The 26,066-nt window shown below is 47.6% G+C and overlaps 2 protein-coding genes across 16 annotated transcripts in view; one reads left to right on the plus strand and one right to left on the minus strand.

Annotated features, from left to right (window-relative positions):
- Positions 1 to 220: 220 nt before the first annotated feature.
- Positions 221 to 14,817, minus strand: ZNF473 (zinc finger protein 473). 3 transcript variants are annotated; one of them, XM_088800477.1, is made up of 6 exons: positions 14,354 to 14,817; positions 12,086 to 12,255; positions 10,550 to 10,754; positions 8,331 to 8,448; positions 5,769 to 5,858; positions 221 to 4,485 (listed from the first exon to the last, which is right to left on the minus strand). In XM_088800477.1, the coding sequence occupies exons 3-6, from the start codon at positions 10,556 to 10,558 to the stop codon at positions 2,087 to 2,089; spliced, it is 2,616 nt and encodes an 871-aa protein (XP_088656603.1). In that variant the 5' UTR covers positions 10,559 to 10,754; positions 12,086 to 12,255; positions 14,354 to 14,817; the 3' UTR covers positions 221 to 2,086. The 3 variants fall into 3 exon arrangements, with proteins under 3 accessions (XP_088656603.1, XP_019597089.3, XP_019597090.3); XM_019741530.3 differs by lacking the exon at positions 12,086 to 12,255; XM_019741531.3 differs by lacking the exon at positions 12,086 to 12,255 and having other exon boundaries at positions 14,258 to 14,817.
- Positions 14,818 to 14,984: 167 nt separating this feature from the next.
- Positions 14,985 to 26,066, plus strand: part of VRK3 (VRK serine/threonine kinase 3) — a 35,778-nt gene continuing 24,696 nt past the window's right edge. For 3 of the 13 annotated variants that reach the window (XM_088800552.1, XM_074315554.2, XM_074315551.2), the window contains exons 1-5: positions 14,986 to 15,137; positions 16,098 to 16,161; positions 20,216 to 20,392; positions 23,923 to 24,063; positions 25,358 to 25,552. In XM_088800552.1, coding sequence (XP_088656678.1) covers positions 20,254 to 20,392; positions 23,923 to 24,063; positions 25,358 to 25,552 — 475 coding nt within the window. In that variant the 5' untranslated portion in view covers positions 14,986 to 15,137; positions 16,098 to 16,161; positions 20,216 to 20,253. Of the gene's footprint in view, positions 15,216 to 16,097; positions 16,162 to 20,203; positions 20,393 to 23,922; positions 24,064 to 25,357; positions 25,553 to 26,066 lie in introns of all 13 variants that reach the window. The other 10 variants (XM_019741535.3, XM_074315550.2, XM_074315553.2 and 7 more) reach the window with 8 other exon arrangements.

Consider the following 26,066-nt stretch of genomic DNA (forward strand, 5'->3'; position numbering starts at 1 on the left):
AAGTGGTTTGGTGATGTATTTGAGGACAGGCTTTGTGTGGTTCTTCTGTGGTCCATGCCCTGCCCACTTTGGGAAAACAGACTTAACTGCCCTCTTGGGGGATGTTTTTCAACATTATAAGCCCTCCCCCCCACTAGAATGTGAGCACTTGGCAGGCAGGGACTCTATGCCCAGCATCCAGCCAGGTGTGTGGCACCAGGCTGAGAGAAGGAAGCAACACTTTTAGACTCAAAACTTTAATCAGAGAACCAACATACATACATGAAGGGTGTTTCTACACTGGCCCACAGTGACACAGGTCATTAATTACAAAGACTGCTCCCCGCATCTAGTGGCTGATTTTCTACAGAGCCTCTGACCTGTATGTTTGGTATCAAAATTCTCATTGAACACACTTCTCAATTTGAGTTCCCACCTCTGTCCCACCCTGCGATCCTTTGTACGCCCCTTTAGTATGTAACAGCCCTGTTGCCCAGACTAGACTGATTTCCAAGGGCAGGGGCCAAGGGCAGGGAGTTGAACCTTTCAACCATTAGAAAACCAGTACTCTCCCCACTGTGCTGTGGGCCCAATGGTCAGCCATTAAGTTCCTAGTTTCAACATAAAATCAACCAGCTAAACTCAAGGTGCAAGATTTAAAAAGCCCAAGAGCACAGGGCACATACTCCTAAACTTTTTTAGCACCAAAAATATGAGACATGTGAAGTGTGTGTCCTGTCTTCCTAAGATTGTTTGTGCTTCAGCAAACAGGGGACTGAGTTGCTTAGTGAGTGGGACACAAAAGCCCAGAGCTGAAGAGGTGCCATCAAGAGGGAACAGGGTGTGTGGTTCCATGAGGTGAGTCTAAGCTGTAGAACAGACCTGGCCAAGGTGAGTGGTTGATTCAAGGGCTCCAACAGGAAGCACTGTTTCCTCACTGGGCTTCCAACAATTGGTGACCCCAGAACTTGCTGTGACGTGAGGGAATGTGGCATTTTAAGATGTCGCTTGTCCACAAACAGCACTCCTCTATGAAAATGGGGCCATTCATTTCCCTTGGATTTCAGAAGCTTCTATCCTGGCACCTAGCAAAGCACCTGGTGAGTGGCCAGCTTGGACAAACGGTGAATAAGGAACATTCCAGCAGTTGTTACCATACATCACAATGTTCACCAAGCTACTCTGTATAGATCATATTAGCCGTGTGGCAACATCCAGTGCAGCTTTCCTAACTGAATCCAGCTGTTTCCAGTATCGTTAACTCCCATGACAAACTGGGTCTCATACTATACAACCAACAACTTTAAATGGGGAAGGAGATCATGGGAAATGGTGGCATGTGTATGTATGTGGGAGGGGGTCCTTTTGAGTCACAGGTTTGGGATGTTAGGAGTGGCAAGTTTTAGCCATTTGATGTTAGTTTACGTGGTCTTCTTGGCTTTCTGTGGGTTAGTTAAGAAAATACTAGGACAGAGCAGAGAGGAGGGAAGGGAAAGGCTAGACTTCTTGTTAAAAAAAGATTAAGGTTTGGGGAACTGAATTAAGCCAAGGGTATTTTGGAGAAAAACTAAAAAAGCCACGTATAATGTTAAGAACATTAAGTACAGTAAATAGAGGGTTGCTAATTCTCTTCCTTTTAACATAAAAGAATATATGTCTGTTGTAGCTGATGTGTATGTGTAGCCCATGCTTGATGAGTACTTACTACGTGCTGGGCACTCAGTTCTAAGTGCTTTACATCTACTTACCCTCACAACAGCCCTCTGAGGTAGGTAACTGTTATTGTGCCTGTTTTATGCATGAGGACATTGAGGCCTGAGAGGTTCCATGACTCTCCTTAGATCACTTAGGTAGTGGATGACAGAGCTGGGATTTAACTCAGTAGACTGGTTCGAGTCCACCTATGAATTTGGACACTAGGTTTTCATTGTTTTAATGAAAATTGTGTGCAAATTTTCTAATTTTTATTAATAAAGATATTTATCTATTTTGCTGAGGATATGGGGATGGCCTACAATGTAATAGTTTCAACTTTAGGCCTCAGATGATGTTCTCAGATGTCGGGGACCCTGCTGCCACCCAGTGGCCAGATGTAGTGTTTTATTTCTTACTTTTTAGTGTGAACTTGCTGATGTCGTTGTAGACCTAAGTAGCAGGGAAAGGCTTTCTGACAGTGTTGACACTGATATGGTTTCTCTTGGGTGTGAATTCTCTGGTGCTGACTGAGATGGGCATTGAGGCCAAAGGCTTTCCCACACACGTCACAGATGTAAGGCTTCTCCCCAGTGTGAATTCTCTCATGCTGCCTCAGATTTGCTTTCTGGGAAAAGGCTTTCCCACATTCAGCACACATGTAAGGCTTCTCCCCAGTGTGAACTCTCCGGTGAACAGAAAGGCACGAGCTTTGGCTGAAGGCTTTCCCGCATTCCTGACAAATGTAAGGCTTTTCTCCAGTATGAACTCTGCGGTGTCGAATGAATGGAGCACTCAAACTGAAGGTTTTCCCACAATCACCACATTTATAGGGTTGTTCACCTGTGTGAACTCTCTGATGTTTAGAAAGGTGCCAGCTGTGGTGAAATGTCTTTCCGCATTCCTTACACTCAAAGGACTTCTTTTCGGCATGAGTTCTCTGGTGCTGGATAAGGTAGTTACTGTGCACAAAGACTCTGTCACACTGGTTACATTTAAAGGGTTCCTCGGCAGTGTGCATCAACTGATGTTCTGAGAGATGTGCACTTTGGCTGAAAGTCTTTCCACATTCATTACACTTAAAGGGGTGCTCACTCTTGTGGATGCACTGATGTTTGGTGAGGGAGGTGCTGCGGTTGAAGGCCTTCCCACAGGCCCCACATTTATATGGCCTCACTCCAGAGTGGATCATCTGGTGGCGAATAAGCTGTGTACTTTGGCCAAAAGCTTTGCCACACTGGTTACATTCAAAGGGCTTCTCCCGGATGTGAATCCTCTCGTGCCGAGTCAGGTATTTGCTGCAGCTGAAGGTTTTCTCGCATTTGTTACACTTAAAGTGCTTCTCGCTGATCCCTGGATGCTCTTTCTGGTCTAAGTTCTGATTCAAGATCTTCCCTCTCTTGTCAAGTCCTTGTTTTTCTCGGGTGTGAACGCTCTGGTGGCATGTTAGGGTCAAGTTGCAAATGAAGCGTTCACCACACTCTTGACATTCGTAGCGGGTTTCCACAGTATGAGTTTTCTGGTGTAGAACAAGGTGTTCATGATGGCTGAAAGTTTTTTTGCATTCGGCACAGCTGTAGGGCTTTTCTGTGGCATGAACGGACTGGTGTCGAATCAGGTGGGAGGGCCGGCTGAAGCTCTTGACACATTTGTGACATTTGTGGGGCCTGTAACCCGTGTGAATCCTCTGATGTTCATTAAGGTGAGTGTTCCGGTAGAAGGCTTTCCCACATTCATTGCATTTGTAAGACTTCTCTCGGCTGTGAACCCTCTTGTGGCTCTTTAGGGTCAAGATATGGCTGAAGGATTTGCCACACTCACCACACTTGTACGTTGTTTCTCCAGTGTGAACAGACTGGTGTTTGATGAGTGCTGAGTTCTGCTGAAAGGCCTTTCCACATTCCTGACACTCAAAGGTAGTTTTTGCAGCATGAATTTTTTGATGTTGGAGGAGGTATTTGCGAAAGTTGAAAGTCACCTTGCATTTGGCACATTCATAGCGCTTCCGAGTGTGGGTCTTCTGATGCTGAGTAAGACGAAAGGTTCGGCTGAAACTCTTGCCACACTCGTTACACTTGTAGGATTTACCACCTGTGTGGGTTTTCTGCTGCTCTACAGGCTGTGAACCATGACCTGATGGACAGTCATTGTCTTGACTCTTATGTAGTTTCTCTCCAGTGTGAATTTTCTGATGCCACAGAAGGTGCATATTTTGACTAAATATTTTCCCACATTTGTTACACATATAGGATTTGTAGCCTGTGTGAGTTGTTGGATACACAAAAAAGCACGAACTCTGGTCAAAACTATTCTCATACTCTTCAGTCACAGTGGGTTTCTCTCTCATATGAATAATCCAGTGCTGGATAAGACGGCAACTGCGGCTGAAGTGCTTCTCACATTCACTACATTTATATGGTTTCTCCCCTCCCTGGACAATATCCTGCTGACTTTGGTCTGAGTGGCTGCCAAGGTCATTCCTACATTCCTGAGACTTATTTGGCATCAGGCTTTCTTCAGGAAGATCATGGATCACAGAATCCTCTCCTGTGAAGAGGAGGGACTGAGGACTGAGGCCCCTCTTGCGTTCATGACTCTTGTACTCTGTGGAACTTGCCATGTTGGTAACAATGTCAGATCTCAGAAAACTTTCTGGATCTCCTACCAAACTGTCTAACCAGCTCTCACCCATGTAGGCTTCTCCCAAGTTGGAGTTCCAGAGGCCATCCTTGGAAAATGTCTCCATAATCTCCTGGGGGAGTCCTTCTCCCAAAAAATCCTGCAGCAGAGGAGAGTTCTTGGCCTGAGCCATGTCTGCAAGAGAAGGAAAGTGCAAATGTGTCCTGTTCCCCAGGGTGAAAAGAGCTGCAGGGTGAGGACACAGACAGGAGGGAGAACGGGAAATGGGTCCTGAGTCAAGCCTGTCAATCATGGGGACAAAGGAGAGGAGGCCAAAGTGGTGATCCAGGTAGAACTGGCATCACAGGAAACAGCGAGCCCATGACCAGCAGCATTAAGATGGGAGTGGGCAACTGGAGGGCCTCAACAAGGAAGGGGAGACTTCTTGGCAGATACTCTCCACCATCACCCTCATCAGCTAAGACCTACTTCCTAGAAGTGCACTGTTCAAGGGGGAATGAGATATAAATGATAACAATGCCATATGACTATCACCATGGAGGATACATTTGCTTGTTAGTCAATTCGTGGCTCTACATGCTTGGGAAGAGTCTATAGGTTGAGGTGGCAGAAACAGAAATCCAAGCCTGCAGGAGTCTATGCCTGGGTTAGTCACCTACATGAAAATAGCGGTGTGCTGAATAAGGCTGCAGAGGGCTCATGCTAACGAACTTCTGAGAGGTGAATGGAGCTGCATGCTGACCAGGTGGGGTGGAGGCTGACTGAGCTGTGTAGCCATCACTACATGGTCTCTGGTTCAGGGGCCCTTCTCCTCGTGTTAATGATCGAACCACAAATAAAGCCTCCTGTGCCCCGGGCAAGGACCCTGTCTCTGCTTTCCCAGTAGGGACCTCTTGACCAGTGTCACATCAGGAATCCTCACTGCTTAACCTGATCCCTCTGGGGGACTGTGGCAGAGTGAATGCTCTTGGCAGCATTTAGGCCCAAGGCTTGAGTTACTAACAGATGTGACCATCTGCTGTGCTCCATGGGCCAGAAAGGAGGGCTAGTCCTATACAAAGGGAGGTAAAACAGGTAGACCACCATGTCCACTTGGATGCTCAGGGGGGCACAAGGCAGGAAGATGGAGAGACCAACTTCAGGGATGGAAGGTCCCCCTGCTGTGCCTGGAAGGACCAGGAGGGGACAGAGGAAAGGCATCAGGACAGTCACATGCTGAACGCTCAAGTAGACAAAGACAAGGTGGGCATGCACAAAGAGGGTCCTGATGCCTGTTGGGACGAGGGGACAGAAGCCAGCGTGTGGCAGAGTGAAGCCCAAAAGCCACGGGTCCTGGTGGCTGGGTAGACACACTGGATATGGATGGAGTTTCTGAGGACAGAGGGCACACACAGGCCACACCCCAGGACCCCGCCACCATTCCCCCAGATGCTGGTGGCCCCTCCTCACCCACTCACCAGGGCCTGTCACTTCTGGACTTCCTCTCACCAAGGCTTCCAGCTCTTCCCCACCATCTGGATGGGAGGTCAGATTGGATCTAGGGGGGTCTGCAGGGAGAGAACGGCACTGTCATCAACCAGGACATGGAGGGCCATCCAGCTGCTCAGTGGGAACCTTTTGGCTCTCCTGATTATTCGATGCTTTGTCCAGCATACACTCCTGGGGGCCAGATGCTGCACTGCGCAACTCCAGGGACACCTGCCCTGCAGAGTACCCGGTCCAGTGGAAGAGAGGGACCCACAGTCACAATCCAGGTGATCAGGATCAGAGCTGTGACAGCTGGGGCTGGGGATACAAAGGACGTACAAAAGCGCAAGGGATGAGCAGAGTCTGCCAGACGGAGAGGCCCGTACTTACTCAGCCATTGACCATTCACTCATTCACCTGTGGACCACACATTGCCCGAGAACTTCATGAGCCAGGCCCTGTGATGGAAGATGTCAGGGTCCCAGAACCCAGGGTATCCTGCCTTCCGCAGACTTCCTCAAGGGAGGGAGCAGAGTCATAATCCAGGGATATGTGCTATGGTGGAGGAAAGGCCATTGCCGGCTTTAAAGATGAAGCCAAGCAATGCAGGCAGCTTCTAGAAACTAAAAAGGAGCAAGGAAACAGACTCCTCCTGAAGCCTCCAGAATGAAACAGCCCTACCAACACTTTGATTTTAGCCCAGTCAGACCCCTTTCAAACTTCTGACTGTAAGAGAATAAATGTGTGTGGTTTTAAGCCAGTACATCCGTGCCATTTGTAGAAGCAGTCACAGGAAACAAATACACTCTTCGTTTATACATACAGATGTGTGCACAGGAGTCAAGGGAAATGCATTTTTACTGTGTGCTGGAGTTTAAAAATAGAAAAGACACTGAGATTGGACCTCCTCTAAGCTACTTCTGTAGCTAACACTGAGTACAGTTTGGAGAAAATCTGTCCCAATGTGACAAAATTACATCAACTGATAGTTTCCAGTGTGTAATCTTGTATTTTTCACATTTTGGAATAAATTCTTCTGTTTTTGGAAAAGAATGGAGGAGCTAGAGAAAGGGAAATGAGTCAGCTGGGATGGGGGACACTGAAGCGGAGCTGGGGTGCTGTGGCCCTGGAGACGCACAATCCCAGCTGGAGTCACGGCTGTGCCGTCTGCTGACTGTTCTATGTTGGCGGTCCCAGCCTGGCGAAAAGCGTTAACAGCAGGCTGACTGCTCTCCTTGGAAAGGCCCGCCTGGGAACCTGGATTTCAGGATGGTGCCCAGCAGTCCCTGACCAGTAAGAGGAGCTCCCTGTGCCTAAGCTCCTATCTGGCCTAAACCATTCTGCTGAACACCAGCTTTCCTTCTCGGAGTCTAGAAAGTTGGTATGCTCCAGACAGAGGGCGACTGTGTGACCAGCACCCAGTAAAAATCCTGGGTGCTCAGTCTCTAAGGAGCTAACTTCCCAGGCAGACAATATTTCACGTGTTGTCATACCTCGGTCCTAGGGGAATTGTATCCTCGTGATTCCACAGGGAGAGGACTCTAGAAGCTGCACTGGACTCCCCTGGCCTTCACCCCACACAACTCCCCTTTGCTGACTGTGCTTTGTGTCCTTTCGCTGGGATGGCGCATGGTGTGAGTACAGCCATATGCTGAGGCCGCAAGTAAAAGGCCTCCTAGTAAAGCACCAAACCTGGAGGTGGTCCTGGACCCCAGCATAGCTGTGAAGATGACTTCTCCTCTTTGAACCTGCTTAAGAATACCCAGCAAAACAGGGACAGCCAAACTGCTTCAGGGGCGACTAAAGGATTGAAGGAGAGAGTTCTAAGAGCTCACCCAGCACAGGACCTGGCTCCTGACACAGCATCTCCTGTTACTTATTCATTTATTAATTTAGGAACTGTTATATTGAGTCCCCATAGCAGGTACTGTTTGTTGCAAACGCGGGGTACACCAGTGCACAGCACAGATACCCTCAGGAAGCTCCCATCTGGCAGGAGACAGGTCATAAAAGCAGCTGTTAGAAAGTGAGGTAACGGTGACAAGCTAAGCAGGAGAGAGAGGAGGGAGTGCTAATGGGGTTGCGATTTGAGTCTTAGGGAAGCCCCGAGGCAAGGAAGGGACAAGACTCTTCCAGGCAGAGGGGAGAGGACATGTGAAGACCCCAAAATGTCAGCATGAGGAATCACTCTAGAATGACCAAGAGGAAAATGCTGCTGAGGCTGGAGCGGCAGGCAGGGGCCAGATCAGAGCTTCTCCACTTTGACACTACTGACATTTGGGGTCAGCTAATCCTCGGTTTAGGGGCTGCTCTTGAGTCTAGGACATGTGGCAGCAACCCTGGGCTCTACCCACTAGATGCAAGGAGCACCCCACCCCCCAGGTGGTGACAATCAGAAAGGTCACCAGGCATTGCCAATGTCCCCTAGGGGGCAGAATCAGCCAGCTGTGCGCCAGTGGACTAGATCACGCTGATTCTGAGGTGTTCAGGAGCTGGGAGTTTACCCTATGGGTGACAGGCGATCCCTGAGCAGGGCCGGGGTGCAGACTCACTCAGCAAGAAGAGGTTCTGGTAGTTGTCCAGTGCCGTGTCCCAGAACACGTTCCCCTGGTCCAGCCCCAGATGCTCCCAGTCCTGCAAGGTGAAGTCCATGGCCACGTCCTTGAATTGCTAAAACACAACACATTGTCAGTGACTCTGGGGCGAGGGTTAGGGAGGGGAACGATGGCTCACTCAGTGTGCCCCCGCCCTCAACGTGCCAGCCCTTTGGCACAGACCATCTCATTAGAGCCTTCAGACCTAAGAGACGGGGCATCCCCATACTTGTAGGAAGGACAGAGTCTTGGAGAAGGACGTGATGTCCCGTCAAGATCACAAAGGCAGGATTCAACCCAGATCTGCCTGATCCTAAAATCCATTTATTTCTTTTGCTTTTTTTCAGTGTTTGTTCAAGATTTTAAGTTTTTATTATGTAAACTTTCAAACACATACCCAAGTAGAAACATACATGCAATATACCGCCAGGTATCCATCATCCAACTTCAACCCCCATCCTATTAGCATTTATGTTTTGTTCATTAAGCCTCTTTCACCACTTTTATTTATTTTTTGTAGGGGCTAAAATATTTCAAAGTTAATCCCAGATGGCATCTGATTTCACCTGTGAATACTTCAGTATTAACAGCAGAATCACTTACTATCACTGAATACACACACCATATTCAAAGTCTGTATTCAGACTTGTTAGACATCTCAATGGTGTTTTCTCCCCCAATTTTTTTTTATTGTGGTAAAATACATATACAATTTACCATCTCAACCAATTTTTAGTGTATAGACCCGTGGCATTAAGCACATTCATGCTGTTGTGCTACTATCACTACCATCCATCTCTAGAATTCTCTTTGTCTTGCAAAACTCAAACTGTCTGCATTAAACACTAACTCCCCATTCCCCGCTCCCCAGGCCCGTCACCCACCATTCTGCTTTCTCGCTCTATGATTTGGACTACACTGGGTGTTTCTATAGTTGGCTTGTGTGATTCAGAATCCACGGAGGCCCACGCCCTCTACTGGAGTGATGTGCCTCAGAAGGGATCCGATAGCCGTATACCTCCACCCTTTCATCCATTGTTCCTGATGTAGGTGCCACATTCTGGACATGGCGAACTGCGCCCTCTCGGTGTCTGTCATTTGGCTGCTCCTCTGCCCACTGATCTCCTGGAAACTAGTCGGGAGAGCAGCAGCCTGATTAGATTCTGTACAACTCTGGGCACACCTGGGTTGAGTCCTGCCTTTGTGACCTTGAGGGGACATCACGTCCTTCTCCAAGAGCCCTCATAGGTGTTGCTGGGTCCACTTTGGGCTGCATAACTGCCTGGGGTACCTGTCTGCTTGCTCAACTTTCAGTGATGCCATCTTTCTTAATTTTAAAACTTCCCAGTGAATAGGTGTTTTGAATAAAAATTCAAATACTGGAGCAGTACTGACAGTAAAAGTGACAGCCTTCCTCCAGCACCCCATCTCCAGGTGAACCCGTGGCTGTCTGCTCTATTCCTTCCAGACCCTCATCAACACACGTGTGCACGGACACACTTCAATAAGAACGAAACCTGAGTCTTTAGTTTGGGTCTGAGCTTGGCCCTACTACCTTTCTCCGTGGGTGACCATTGGCAAGTAAGGTGCATGCCCTTTCTGAGCCCTGATTCCTGCCCCATCTCATAGGGCTGCTCTGCCAAGTGACTGAGATGCTGCTGGGAAGCTCCTGTATGGTTCCGGGCACACAGGAAGGACTCAACCAGACGGCAGTTGTCTCTAGTGTGGCAGGGCTGACAGACAAGGGCAGGGACAACCACATCCAGTGGCTTTGTTCCAGTGAAGGCAGCAGGCGGTGCTATGGGAGACCAGAGCGGGGACGAGCTGATTGTCAGGAAGGTGGAGGGACTGAGCTGGGTCTTGAAGGCGGTGTAAGCCTTCCCAGCCAGAGATGAAGGGCAGGGTATTGTAGCAGGAGGAGCCTGAGCAAAGTACAGTGTAACACTTTCCCACCAGGCCAAGATGGGTACATCACTTGTGTGGAAAGGGAGAGAATGCTGTGGATGGGGGCAGGACCCGGATCATGCAGGAAAGGGCCACGGACCCTGGATTTTCTCCTGTAAGCAATGATTCCTGAGCAGGACAGCAAGGACTGCTGGGGGCCACCCTAGGACAGTCCAGGCCATCCGTGCAGCCCTTGGGGATGATCCATTAGGATGGAGGGACCCTAGACTCACCTCAGTCATAGCCAACTAAGGCCCAGCAGCCAGAGTCCTCATTTACGTTCCCCCTCCTTCACCTCCACGTTCCCGGCGGGCAGGGCTGCAGGAAGGACAAGGGAACTGGGAGAAAGTCTTCCTTCCTTCTGGGGCTGGTTTCCTGGCCATGCTGGATGAGCCCCCAAAATGTCCAGAAGTGGGATGAGTCAGAACATGAGTCTACCTACAGGAATCACAACGACAATTGTGTTTATTGAAACTACCCTGGCCCCACATTTCCACTGTTTCAGAGCCTACAAACAACTTCACAACAATTGTTAGCACTTATCACAGCCAGTAATACACATTTGGGACCTTCTGTCTCGCTCTCTGCTGTGTGCTAGCACAGCACAGTGCCTGGAGACAGTAGGTAGTTTTTAAATATCTGTTGACAGATCACATGTGTCTCTAACTGAATCCCCGAAATGATGCTTCTGGGATTTCAGACTATCAGCTCTGGGACTTGAGTCCAGGTGACTCGGCCTCCAAACTGTTGCTATTTCTACAACAGCAAGAGTTCTTCAACTTTTTTTTAAGCATGACCCACGGTAACGAAGAAAATACATTTCACGACTGCTCACTGAAATACAGAAACAAAAGCTTCATGAAACAATACTTCATCTTACAAAGTAGAATGTACTGGGATGTTTTCTATTCTAGTTGGTTTTATTTTACCTCATTAAGAAAAATTGTAGTCACTGCCCACTGAGCTTTTCATGACCCATAACATGCAAAACATTATACCCTGCGGCTTTTACACATTTGTAGTCACTGTACATTTCCTAAGGAGCATGTATCTATGGAGCATTTGTGGGAAAGGTGTTAGGAAAATTTGCCTTCATTGGCTGATGTGAGCTTTTGCCTGTTAGCTTTTTGTCCCATTGTTCCCACACATGAGGGACTGCACGTGGAGCTCCCTCACATGAGAGACTGCATGTGAGGTAGTAGTTAGCTTTTGTCTGTCAGCTTTTTGTTCCCCCATATGAGAGACTGCATGTGGAGTTCCCTCCCGTGACAGACTGCATGTGAGGTACTGGTTAGCTTAGGGTTAAGAGAATTTCTCCCTTGTCTCTTTCTCTGCTGGAGAGATATGGGACGATGTTGCTTTCTGTGTTTTGCCTGCATCAGCAGATGAGGTAGAAAAAGTAACTAAGTTATATCAGACTGACGTAACAGGCTTGTTACCAGGCTTTGGAAGGCCTTGGGCCGATGGTCCCAGGCGAGAACAGTAAGTACTGTTTGTCTGAATAAACTGTCCCTTCACCTGGATAAGCAATATTTTTATCACAGTAACTGCCAGACCCTCCCAGAACTGGCCATTCTCTGAGGGGAAGGCAGGAACAAGGAGACTGGCTCTAAAGGTACATCTGAAAAAAAATATAAGACAGACCTCAGTTGGCAGTGTAATTTTGTCATTTTGTCATTGGTGATTCTTTATCATTCTAACATTTTGGAAACTCGTATACAACATGCAGCTTACAACACCAGGGGATGTCCTGACTTCCAGCCACGAACCTGGTGAGGTCTGGCTGGTTCCCGGCCTCTCCAGTGTTGTTCCCCACGGTTAGCCTTCTTGAGAACTGGTTAGCAGTTTGAAAACTTGTATGCAGCTTGCAGCTTACACATCAGGAGACGCCCAAAAGTCCAGCAACAACAGCAGCAACAGAAACAACAGCAGCAACACTCTTGGGAATTAGCAGGCAACATTGGGAGATGCCTCAGCTTTCCCAGCTGCAGACCTCGCAAGGTTTTCATTCCTGTTCTTTCCACTGTTGTTTTTCCTAAGGTGTGGTGAGCTTTTGGCATCTACTATACTCGTTGCTAGCCTATAGAGCTTATTACTGCTTTTGAATACTCCTTACTGATGTTATTTGTGTATTTAGCCAAGTGATTTTTGATCAATAGTATACATATGTTAGGATCTCTTAAACTTGTATGTATACTCCTTTGACGTGACATTGTTATCAATGCATATAGTTCAGTCTTAACCACCTTTACTTTCTGTCACTAGCACATTCTTTTAAGTGCTTTTGTCTTTTGCTATTGCATATTGCTAAATAAATTAATCCCTCTGTAGTGTGCTCCTCCTCTTTCTTTTACAGCATTGAAAATACGCCATATCACAAAGCAGCAGGATGACTTAATGACACAGGTCCACAATTCTTAAGCCTCTGGGGCCAAATGTGCTTTGAAATTTTCAGATTTTAAAAAGGTGATATATACATTTATACAATATATGTCATTAACATCCCAGTACAGTGTGGAAAAGGCAGCATTTTGTTATTGAACACTTCAGTATTTCTAGAGTGACGGGTATAAATATTCACTCGAGGTAGGATGATTAAAGGTTATAAATCACTGCAGTTCTGGTCAGGTTTTGGTACCAAATTTATGAAAGAAATGGTCTTCAGAGTTTTCTAGATTTTGTGATTGCAGATAAGGCAATGTGGTATACCAGAAAGTGCTAACGTTTACTCACAATGATTTTCCTCACGTGACAGAGGTAAGCCTTGGCTTGCGAATATAATTCAGTGCACAGATGTTTTATTTGTCCTACAACGTTGGCAGATAGGAAGTTTTGAAAGAAAATTATTTTAAGTAGTTCCACACTTGAAAACTGGGAAATATCACCTAAAAATTCGATTTCCAGCTTCTGAAATATCCTATGGTTTGGCCACACTGGGTCTGCATTCCTGTGGAGCTAATTAGTTGGAGTTCATTTAAAGCTACCATCCCCCTTAGATGGGGCAAGTGCTCCCTGACACCCCACAGCCCTCACCCATGTGGGTTCTCTCCTTTATCTGCCTGGCCCTCATAGACATCTGAGTTTGAGATCTCTGTCTAGTTTCCAAATCACGTTCTGTCCATATCTCATACACTCTCAGCCCTGGGAGGGAAGAAACGGAACGCTGATGTGCTGCTCAAGGTCACCCAGCCTGTAAGAGTGACTTGAGCCAAACAATTATGGGGCTGAAAAACCTTGGGCCCTGGTGTCTTGCCTCTTCCTAGTATGGGATGATGGCCAAATCATTCACCCTCTCCGTATGTACAAAATGGGGCAAATACAACAGACCCACAGTCCCTTATCTGTAATTCTAAAAACCCAAAACTCTGGAAACCAGAACTTTATTCATAAACTGGCAGCAAAACTTAAACCTAAGTGACACAGGCGTGATTATTCACCCCTTTCCCGGCAGAAACATTCATTTTCCAAGAATTGCCCCAGATCCCGCTGGGGGTGTTGCCCAATTATGAAATATGCACCCTACTAACTTCCTAAAGTCTGATTGCCGAGGTGATCCTGGTGCTAAGAGTATCCGGTAAGACCTGGGAGCTACACTGAGCTCTCACTGCTGCTGGGGAGGTTACAGGAGAAAAATGCGAGGACAGTACGGCTCGTGGCACACTGAAAGTATTTAAATAAATGTTCAATCTTTTGACCTTCTGAAGAACTCCAATTCATTCATCCCTCAAGATCCTGCCCAGCTCTGCCAACGACTTCAGGTAATCCACCCCTCCCCCCTTTCTGCCTCGGTTTCCTCACCCCAAAATAAAATAGAATCGTTCCTCTCAAGGCTGCCAATGACGATTGGAAACCACTTTAACAAGAGCCTGGCCTGTAACAGGTTGTGAACAAGGGTTCAAGAGTCCACCTAGACCCACCGCCCAAGGGGACGCGCCCCTTACCGTAGTCGCCCCAGGAGCATTCTGTTACCCCTCAGGAAGAATCGAGCCCCCAAGCCTCCAGAGTCCTCAGCGGTCCCAACACCGGCGTCTCCTCACCTTGAGATTGCTGTCCGCCGAATTAACAGACGCGACCCCAACTCCGGGAAAGCGGGAGACCCTGTTCCTCTCACGGGCGCCTCCTCGCAGCCACTTCCGGTGCCGCGTGAATCTCAGAAGCTCCCTACGCAGAACCCTCCGCCCCAACGCCAGGACTCCGTTTCCCAGAGGGCTGTGCGGCCGCCTTCGCTGTGTTCCTGTCTCCACCCTCTTCCTCGTCCTTAAAGGTCCTGCTGAGCACTCCGGGAACCAGAGTAGAAACAGAATCGGGACCGGGAAGCAATTGGGTATTGTAGTCCAGGTTTTCCCATGTTGAAGAATAACATAATCATCCTTTCCTGCCTATTCTGGATGATGGGGAAGCCTTTCCATTTCTCAGAGAGACAACCAGAGAACTGTAGAAATGCGTGGAGGAGGAAATCGTATTCCTGAGAATACGCGTGGAAATAACGGACATAGTTGAGGCTAGAGAAACAATATGACTTCTGCTTAATAGTTCATTCCTCCTTACGATTGGCTCCATATTGGCACATGCGCAGTAGAACCAGCGTGCCAAAGGGGGCGGGATGGGGGTGGGCCATGAGGAAATGACCCCTCCCCCAGCTTCGAGTCAGAGGTCTGGCCTGCCGCGGAGGCGTCTGGGAAATGGAGTTAGTTCCAATAGACACATCCCAGGGGCAGTCGGGAGGTTGGCAGCGCCTGCGCCGGGGCAGGCCCGCCTCAGGGCGGAGGATGCGCGCGCAGCGCCTTCCGCCTCAGCGGAAGTTTCTTCGTGGCAACTGAGGTGAGTCCTACCCCGGCGGGTGGATCCGAGGGTCTGGCGGCGCATACTTGGACTCCACCCCAATTACCAAATCCAGAGGTAGGGGAAAGCGAGGTTTAGCATGGGACGGCCTCCTGATACACTATCCTCAGTCCGGTCGTGGTGCCTGTGACGTCATCACAACCCTTTGTGGGAGGCGGAGCCCCCCGGGCCGGGGGTTGGCAGGAGAGGAGCTTCTGGTCGCGGAGGTAGTTGGCCTGTCCTTGCGGTCCCAAGCCACTTTTGGCTTTTGGTGGTGGGCGTGGCTACGCCTGAGACAGGCGGAGCTAACGGGGAATTTAACAGACGCCCCGCCTTAGCTCTACGTCATCACTGGTTTCTCCTTAGGGCGCGTAGGAGGCGGGTCATGGTCTCCTAAACAACTGACCCTCCTGCCCTGAGATGGAGACTAGCCTTTAGCTCTTTTATTGTGCTATGTCTTAGAACTTCCAGGAAAGACAAAATACTTAACACGTAGCAGATATTCAGTAAATATTTGTTGAGTAAATAAAGTGGATGAATGAATCATAAAGACTAGCCTAAGTGTTGGAGCCTTGGGTTTTAGTCCTGAACAAACCTTGTGACCTTGGACAAGTGACTTCAGCACTGTGACTCCCCTCTTTCTTCCACCCATAATTATTGAGCACTTACTATAGCACTATCTCTAACCTATTAAATAGCGACTTGCTCATTTGTTTATTATCTAGTCTTGCCCCACCCCTGAATTTGAGCTTTATCAGATGAAGAGCTTTGTTTGTTTCCTTTGTTGCTGTATCCCCAGTGGTTGGCACCTATTAGGGGTGCAGTAAATAATCATTGAATAAATGAATGAAATTAGCACATGATGGCTACATAGCCAGTGCTCAATAAACATTAACCATTGTCTTTTACTTACATGAGAAGTGAGCCTGAGACAGCCTCTCCATGTTTATTCACTTACAGGACACTGTTAAGATGGAGTTTCTAGCCCAGTGAATCTTGAGTGCCAGACCGTGACCCCATAAAGGTACAGACACATGCCCCTTAAGCCCTATTCCCCATCACCAGCCTGCTACTGCTCCATCTCTTCTGTGTTGCTGCTGTTCAGTCCCAGGAGGACTGTATCGTCACTCGCTTAGGCCCTTGCCCCACCCTGGAGGCCATCTTTATCCAAGGACACTTAGCACCTGGGGAAATTCCACTTAAAGTGACGCCACTTAAAACTGCCATGGATTTTCAGATTTTTGTTTACAAAGTAATCTAGCAGATTCTCAGTATATTTGTCAGACAGACTGCTGCAGTAACAACAACCCCTAAACTTTAGTGACTAAACCCAAATACAAATTTCTCATTAATACAAAGTCTTCAACAACTCTCCAGGGTAGCCATCCTCCAGGCAATTTTGATCTTGTGTCTCCATCAACACAAGGGCTGCAGATTTGTCATGTCCTGAGGGAGAAGGAAGATGTGATGGTGACTCCTCTAGCTTAACAAAACTACTCACCAGTGTTTATACCTTTGAGAAGACAAAGGTATCCATTTCATTGTTATAACCAGGACAACAAATGGTTAAGTTACACACCCAGTCTGAATTACAGACTTCTTAGAGGCTGAGGGATACCTGGCAGCAGTCTTTGCAGTCTGATGTCTTATACAACGCCTTCGTGGGAAATAACAGAAGGACAGTTTTACACCACAGTGTGGTTTCTGCTCTTCTGCAGACCAAGGGGAAGAGGAACGCTTTTCTCTCTGGCTGAGATTTCTTTCACTAGCTGTTTGGACAGCCTGTGTTTTTCAAGGGTGGGCACTAAAATTCCATAAGGCGGCACCAGGAGGAAATGGAAGGGCCTGAGAGGCTCAGAACTTACAATATGGAAAAATAAAAGGAAAAATAGATATATTAACAAATAGAATATAATAAATGGGATACAGGGCATGATATGGTAATAACTACTAACATAAAAGGCTTTCCATGGGCCAGGCCCTGTTCTCAGCACTTGGCCTCAACAACCACTCTGTCAGATAGGTAGTGTAAGAAGCACCATTTCATTGTCAGGCAAACTGAGGCAGAGAGAGGTTAAGTAAGGTGCCGAGCATATAGCAGGTCTGGAATTTAAATCCAGGCATTTTGGGACCAGAGCCTGTGATTTTAAGGACTCCACAGTTTTGCAGTTGCTACAGAGACCAACCTTTACACTGACTAAAGGAAAAGCGTTTGATTCGACTAAGCCAGACATAGAAAGACAAATATCATATGATCTCAGTTATATGTAGAATCTAAAAAGAAAGTCAAATTTTGGGCAGCCGGTTGGCTCAGTTGGTTAGAGCGCAGTGCTCATAACACCAACATCACTGGTTCGATTCCTACATGGGCCAGTGAGCTGTGCCCTCCACAACTAGATTGAAAATGACGACTTGACTTGGAGCTTATGGGTCCTGGAAAAACACACTGTTCCCCAATATTCCCCAATAAAAAAAAATTAAAAGTAAGTAATTTTAAAAAGTCAAATTTATAGTAATAGAGAGTAGAATAGTGCTTACCAGAGGCTATGGAGGAAAGGGGGAGATGCTGATGAAAGGGTACACATTTTCAGTTAAGAGATGAATAAGTTCTGGACCTAATATATAGCATGGCAACTGTAGTAAAGAATATATTGTATACTTGAAAATTGCTAAGAGAGTAGATCTCAAATGTTCTCACCACACACAAAAAAATGGTAACTATGGGAGGTGATGGGTATATTAATTAGTTTGATTATGGCGATCATTTCACAATGTGTACATATATCAAAACATCACATACACTTTAAATATATACAATTTGTGTTTGTCAAAATAAAAGTAAAAAGAGAAGAACTTTCTCTTGAAGGCGAAATGAAGCCACAGACACAATTTTATTTTGACTTCTGTTTTGATAGTCCCGCTTATAATTGGTACTACATACTAAATCTTAGAATAAAGAACAAATAAGGTAATATTTTTTATGTTCAAAATATATTCATTTGAAGTGCCTATTGCACTGTCATTCTTACTGATTTGCTCTTCTTATTAACTAGTTTAATTTTGCTCTTACGGGCTGAACTGTGTCCCATAAAAATTTGTATGTGTGGAAACCCTAACGCCAAGGACCTCAGAATGTGACTATATTTGGAGATAGGGCCTTTAAAGAAATAATTAAGTTAAAATGGGGTTCTTAGGGTGGGCCAGCTATGGTCTGAATATTTGGGTCACTCCAAAATTCATGTTGAACCCCCAATGCCCAATGTGATGGGGACTTTGGAGGTGGGGCCTTTGGGAAGTCATTAAGTACTACTGCGGTTGGAGCCTCATGAGTGAGATTAATGCCCTTATAAAAGAGACCCCACTGCACTCTAACCAACTGAGCCAACCGGCTTCCACTATGTGTGGACACAGCGAGAAGTTGTGGGTCTGCAACCCAGAAGACGGCCTTCACTAGAACCCAACCATGGTTGCATGTTGATCTTGGACTTCCCAGTCTCCAGGACTGTGAGAATTAAGTTTCTGTTGTTTCTAAGCCACCAAGTCTGTGATTTTTTTTTTCTCCCCCTTTCTCCCGCCTCCCCCCCACACTCCAGTTCAAGCCGTCGTTTCTCAGTCTAGTTGTGTAGGACACAGCTCCCTGGCCCATGCTGGTATTAGGAGCCTTGCGCTCCCCCAGCTGATGCAGTCGGTCGCCAGTTGTCGGTCGGCCACTCACAGCAGCTCAGGGCAGCTCCCACTGGGCTGCCAGCTGCTCACGATGGCTGCCGGCCACTCACACTAGCCACCGGCTGCAGCACACAGCAGCCCGCGGCAGCTCACGCCAACCTCTGGCTGTTCATGGCAGTCCAGCTCCAGGGAGAGCTGTTGTTCACAATCTTAGCTGTAGAGGGGCAGCTTACTGGCCTATGTGGGAATCGAACCGGCGGCCTCAGCGTTAGGAGCACAGCGCTCCAACCACCTGAGCCATTGGGCTGGCCCCATCTGTGATATTTTATTATAGCAGCCCAAACATACTAAGACAGGGCCCTAATCCAATATGACTGTGTCCTGATGAGAAGAGAAGATTAGGACACAGACAGAACGACGACCATGTGAGGACACAGTGAGAAGGCAGCCATCTGCAAGCCAAGGAGAGAGACCTCAGAAGAAACCATACTGGCTGATGCCTTGATCTCAGACTGCTAGCCTCCAAAATTGTGAGAAAATAAATTCATATTGTTAAGCCACCCAGTCTGGGGTATTCAGTTATGACAGCCCGAGCAAACGAATACACCTGACATGTTTTCATTTGTCATAGGCAATGTGTGTTATTTTGTTTTGATATTTAAAGTGTTAGGAAATATTCCAGAGATACACAAGGCTGAGAGGATAATGCAGTGGACACCCGGTGTCTCACTTAGTCATGGTCAGGATAGGTTGTGTTGCAGTAACAAATAAACCCTAGAATCTTGATGGCTTGGTGCAACATAAGTTTATGTGTCAATCATGAAATTGCAGTGTGGACCAGGCAGCCCCCCTTCATCTCGTAGCTGTGCCATCTGGGGTATGGCTTCCAGGGCCATCCCTGTAGGGGAGGGCAGGAAGGAGGAGGTACTCTGGCTCTTACCTACCTCAGCTAAGAGATGACTTCCACTGACACCCTATTGGCCAGAACTAGTCATGTGGCCCCAATCTAACTGCAAAGGACCCTGGGAAGTATAGGGGAGCATGTGGCTATTTGGTGAGCATCACCTGATGTTCAAGAAGTGAACATCACAAATACTGTTGAAGACTCTCAGTGCTTCTGTGCTTGGAGCAGTGCTCCTGCATAATTTTCACTGACCTCAAGGCATTCTTGTATCTTTTGTGAGATCTGCAGTTTCTGCCTGGTACCTTTGTTCCGCTTTGTACCTGCCCTGTGCCATTAGGGAGAGACAGGTGGCTACAGGCTGGAGGCAGTGGGCAGGAACTCATTTTAAAAGGGGCCACTTCCTCAGAGAGTGTATTCCAGGGGTGATCACTTTTCTCCCTTTGCAGTCTTGTCAGTATGGGGAACTTGGATAACTACTCATCGGCAGTGAATTAAGTTTCTCTTTCAGCTTCCTGCTCCCTTCTCTGGCCACTGCTGTTTTCTAGCATGATCACCTCCTGTCCAGACTGTGGGAAAAGTATTCAAACAGCATTCAAATTCTGTCCCTACTGCGGAAAGCATTTGCCTACTGGGGAGCATGAGGAGCCCCAGAGCCTTCTCGGATCGCTGATATCATCTTTCCGAGGTAAGGACCAGAGCGTTGAGCTTTTCCCTGGAGGAGGGTGAGGTGCAGGTGTGCAGGCATTTGGGAAGGGAGCACAAACACCTTTGCAGCCTGTCTGACCCTGCATTGATGCAGACTCTCTCTCTACTCAGTTTCTTGGCATCTTACTGGTCTCATGGTTTTAAAGTTGACAACTCACTCATTTCTGTCTCCAGCCTGAACTCCTCCCCTGCAATCCAGATTCATATGTATCATACTGCCTGCTTGCCACCTTCTGAAGGTCTCACACGCGTCTCCCTGTGCTCAGAACTGAGCTCCTGATGTGACTGCCCCCCCACCTGCCCCTTCCATAGATTTCCCCATCACACTAAACAGCAATTCTGTTCACCCAGTTTCTCAGACCAGACCATGGAGTCATCCTAAGTCCTCTATCTCTCTACCCCACAGCTTCAGCCTCCAGCGAATCTTGTCAGCTCTCCGTTTAAAGTCAGTGCCAAGTCACACCACTTCCTCTGACACCATCCTGGTCCATCCCACCTTCTCCTGTCACTGATAGTGTTACAGAATCCTTCTTCCCTTGGTCTCCTCGCTGCTTCTCTCTTTCGTGTCATTTTCTTCACATGGCAGCCCGACAGATCTTGTTAAACTAAAGCCAGACCCCGTCAGTCCTCTGCTCACCACCTTCCCAGGTTAGGCCCGACATGGTCCGGTCCCCATCGTCTCCCAGAGCTCATCTCCTAATCCTCTTGCTGCTGCTTACGCAGCTCCAGTCACCCTGGCCTCCCCCATTCCTCCACACCTCAGACGCGCCTGGGCCTCTGAGCCATCGCGCTTGCTGTTCCGTCTGGGTGATTCTTCCCTCACCTGCATGATCCACTCTCTCTTTTCCTTCAGGTCTTTATTCAGTTGTTGCCTTCTCAGAAAGGTCTTCCCTGACATCTCTAATTAAAATCTATCATCCCTACATATGACACTCCCTATCCTCTGCCCCTGCTTTATACTGACTTTTGGTACTTCTAAGTATCAACCGTATTAAATACAGTATTTTATTTATGTTGCTCATTTTTAGGTTCCATAAGGACAGAAACTTATTGTAGTTTGTAACCTGCTGTTTGCACAGCACCCACGACCGTTCTGGGCACAGGGTTGGGTGATGAGAAATCTTATTGATTGGCTGACTGTATGAATGAAACATCAGCCATGGGTCCTTGCCGATTGAAAGCCCAAGCATTGATCCTACACTGATAAATCAAAATGGATTTACTTCTCTGAAGGTCACAGAAGGAAGCTGGCATACATAGCAGAAAGTTCAGCAACATTCATTTCATCGTTTGGGATTGTGTTTCACTGCAAGTAACAGAAAACGCTGCTTCAAGATTTTAAACAAATGAATGGGTTTATATTTCTCACTAACAGAAAGTCTGGAAGGAACAGTGCAGTATAGGAATGGTGTTCCCATGATACCATAAGGTGTCCTCCCGTCTTTCTGCTCAGCCATCCTCAGCGTATGCTTTTTGTTTCCATGCTTATTGCCTTAAATTTTCAAGATGGCTTCTCCATCTCCAACGTCATGTCTCCATTCTGGGCAAATGCCCACTTATTTGTGTTAGCCTGAGTACTTAACCCCCGCCTTCCCTAATGCCAGCCTAGGGCTGGTTCATTATTCATTCACTCAGTCCTCAGGCAACAAACAGGACCACCTACTGTGTGTTTAGGTGATGTGTTTGTCCCCAGGGAGGTGGTAACAGATGAAACGGACCTGGTTTCCAGTCTCCCAGAGTTTTTGGAGGCCAGTAGGGGAAATTGATATTGAACAAACAATTATCAGTAGAGTGTCTGATAGCAGAAGAGAAGTGGATGGACCACAGAACACATAAGGGAGGTTTGTTTCTGGGGACATAAAAGGAGGCCTCCCTAGGTAGGTAATGTTTGAGCCGCGACCTAGGGATGGTAAGTTAGCTAAGTGAAAAGTGGGGGCAAGGCGAGGGGGTCGGAACAAGAGTTCTAGGCATTGGAGCATCCTATGGGAGAAGGCCGTGAGATGGGAGGAGCCATGCATGTTGGAGAAATAAAAAAGGACAGCTTGACTGGGGGCAGACACGCAGGGCCTTGTAGATCATGGGTAAGGAGTCTAATAATCACTGATGCAACAGGGAGCAGTGGAATGGTTTCTACCAAGTGGGGGACACAGCATGATATGCATTTTGAAAACACCCATCTAGCCACTATGTTTGGAAGGCAGGTTAAAGGCATGGAATGCAGTTAGGCTATTCTAGTAGTACACGGCCCAAACGTGCTGGCTGAGCAAGTGTCAAATGAAAGACGACTTCTGTTTTCAGCAGTGTGGCAGACTAGATGATAGGTAAAAGCCCCTTATGGTCCAACATATCACAAAATGCTGGATAAAATGTTAAGAATACCTTTTTTTAAAACATACGGCCGAGTGGTAGAATAGTAAGGGAATTCCATAGAAGTAAGAAACAATAAGGAAACACAGCCTCACGGGGCTGAGCAAGTGCTGTAGATGGTGTTGGTCCTGGGCTGTTTGTTGGTCATTGGTGGCCTTTAGCCTGGGTTTTAATGGCATATAGGAGACAAAGCTTAGGGCCTGATCATCATAGGAGGTGAGATTGGAAACCTCCTCTCTAAAATCTGGGACTCCTCACCGAGTAAACCAGAACAAAAAAATTGTTCCACAGATAAAATTGCTGGAGTCAAATATTTGTCTCAGCTTTGGTTGTGGTTGAAAAAGGAGAATGTCTTCTCTGTGAATTTCTAACCAAGAACTCACATCCTCACCAGTTTGGGGCCAGCATTCTTACTGAACTGTGGCCCCAAAAAAACCAAATGGAAAAGTTAGTTTAAAGTGATGAGGTATGGGTGCACCTCCCCAACTGATGCAAATCTTTTGGGGAAACACCCTTTAAAGACAGACCTTAAAGAATTCCCATGGGCACGTTAGCTCCCAGTCAATCAACAAAGACACCAAGAAATAAACCATTGTTAGGAGAAACAGCAAACTACAGAGTTGGACTTGCGCTGACCAGAGACCAGTGCAATTAACAGATGAGACTACGTACTAAACACCTTAATTTGTTTAAAGAAATAAAGGAAGAAATTAAACATGCAATGAAGGAACAAAAGTTAGAATTGACCTGGCAGATTTGAAAAGGAACCAAGCAACGCCTATGATGATAAAACCAAGCATCATGGCAATCAGAAACTCATTGGATGGTTTAAACTGTGGACTAGACACAGCTGAAGAGCAAAAAGTGAACTGGAAGATAGATCTGAAGAAATTACCTAGAAGAGAACACACAGTGACAAAGGGATAGAAGATATAAAAGAAAGGCTAAGGTCCCTGGAAAAAAGAATAACTAAAACAAAGGAATAGTTTGCTTGGATATTTAGGTGATAGAAGAAGCAAGACTTGGCTGTGAGGGTCAAGGGAAGGGTAGAGAGTGATTGAATATGACCTCCGGTTTCTGGTTTAGTTGTTCCTGGAAAGGGCCTTTATAACTCCAGTCTACATTTGATCTTCCTTTCTCTAGACTCAAGGAGAGAGAGCAGCAGTTCTGGAAGCAGTCCGAAGAAAGTGAAATGGTCCAGCTGTGTCACTTCTTCCCCGTCATCCCTCTTCTCAGATGCTTCTGGGTCTAAAGATACCCCGAGTCCCTGTAAGAAACCCAAAGGTAAGAGGATCAATCTGACCTGACCATAGGTGGTGAAAAGGCAGGTCATCTGACAATGCTTGGGGCATCAGTCCCCTGCTCAGGCATCACTTACACCGGCCTAGACCCTCATCCCCCCACCTCTCAGCCTCCAGGCGCCCCTTCCTGTCCATCTCTTCACAGCCAGAGCTGCCCCACACTGTGCCCTGCTCACGGCCCTACTCTTCTCATCACCCCCCCAGTCCGACCTCTTCAGTCCAGTATCTGAGACTATATGGTTTGGTTCCTGATTTAGCTCTCACCACAACTTTCTGCACAGAAATCTCACTTTTTGAAATACTTTTGAGGGTCTTCTGGTCTTTGCTAAGTCTGTCCCCTTGGCCCAGGGCGCGTTCACCTCCGTCTTTGCCTAGTGTGCTGCCACTTTTCCAACACTCAGAGGGTCGGGTCTCTAGGAAGCCTTTCCTGAGCACTTTGGGCTAGATCTCCCTCCACAGCCTCTCTTTGTCCTCTTTGTCTGGGCCCCCACAGTGCCAGTGCCACCCTCATTTGAGCACGTGTGCCTTCCAGGCTCCTTGTCCCTTTCTGCCTCACAGGCTGGACTGAGAGTCCTTCGTCGACAGGTACCAGGTAGACTCATCGGTGTGTGCTGCATGCCAGCCAGTGAGCATGGGCGGCTTGAGGCCTGTGTGTCCATTTCCTTCCCACCGAGCCCTTGGATCTGACGTCACTGTCCTCAGTGTCTCATCTTTGTCCCTTGTTATCCTCCAGGCCTCTGCCTCTTGCCGTTCTGTGCCTTGAATGGATGGTGGGTGGGAGGAATAGAATATATATCTCTTCCTGTGTCCATGTCTGTCTCCTTAACATGCCACGCCATTCTTTTGCTAGTTTGGGAGCCCCTCAATGGCAGGGTCTTCGTCTAACAAATTTCTGGGCCCTTTTCATACTCAGCACAAGGCCAGGTCCTGTTTTAGGATGTTTTTGGTTGAATGTCGATAGTGTCTTTTTTTCCTCCGGCAAACTTCTGCTCACCCAACAAGACCAACCTCAAATATCCCCTCCTCCAGGAAGTCTCCCCTGACTTCTCTAGGCACAGTCAGTTTCTTTCTCATATCCCTCTGTACTGCTCTGTCTCAGACTCAGTTCTGACCGGCTGTGTCCAAGTCAGACTCCCCCCACCAAATTAGAGGCTCCTAAGGGAAGGGCCCATATCTGACTCATGTCTGGGTCGCCAGCTTTATCACACAAGGACCTGACCCGTGGAAGGTCCCAGGAAGCATTTGTTGAGCTCTTTATTCTGACTATCCTTGTACAGGGTCCCGGAGCAGACCCCCAACCCCCAAAAGCAGTCCACAGGCGACCAGGGTAAGCCCTCAGACACTGAAGCGGAGCCGGGTGACCACCTTACTCCAGGCTTTGCCCACAGGGACGGTGCTGACAGACAAGAATGGGCAGCACTGGAAGCTGGGATCCCTCCAGACCAGGAACGACCAGGGCATTCTCTATGAAGGTACGGTCTGCGCACAGGTGGACGGGTGCTGGACTGGGCAGCACCCTTCAGCTCTACCTACTGTTGTCATGTGGGGGGCACAGGCCCAGTGTGGCCAGATAAGGATGATAATTCTTTCTCACCTGCAGAGACAGGATGAACAACCTGCCTCCCCCGCGCCCCCCGCCCCCAGTTTGGTTTGAATACTGGGATTGGTGATATCACACACATCAAGAGGGTATGAAAGGTTTATTGCTTGCTTAGTTGTCTCTGAGGAGAGCAGGTCTGAAATATCCTGAGGAAGCAAGGAAAAGCGGCTGGGTTTTTGTTGTCATTAAGGGGTGGGGCTGGAGGTCTCACTTGGTTTGACTGTCCCGCTGGCCCCAAAGGAGCCCCAGCCTTGCTTATCAACTCGCACAGATGTGGGGCAGGAGGGAGAGGCAAGGCCAGCCAGGCTTACAAGCTGTTGGTAGTCAAACATGAAAACGGAGTCAGATACCTTATTACAATAAGGAAAATAATAGCTGCTGGAAGT

This window comes from Rhinolophus sinicus, chromosome 8 (assembly GCF_057876585.1).
Source record: "Rhinolophus sinicus isolate RSI-liver-muscle chromosome 8, RSI-T2T, whole genome shotgun sequence".
Taxonomy (NCBI): domain Eukaryota; kingdom Metazoa; phylum Chordata; class Mammalia; order Chiroptera; family Rhinolophidae; genus Rhinolophus; species Rhinolophus sinicus.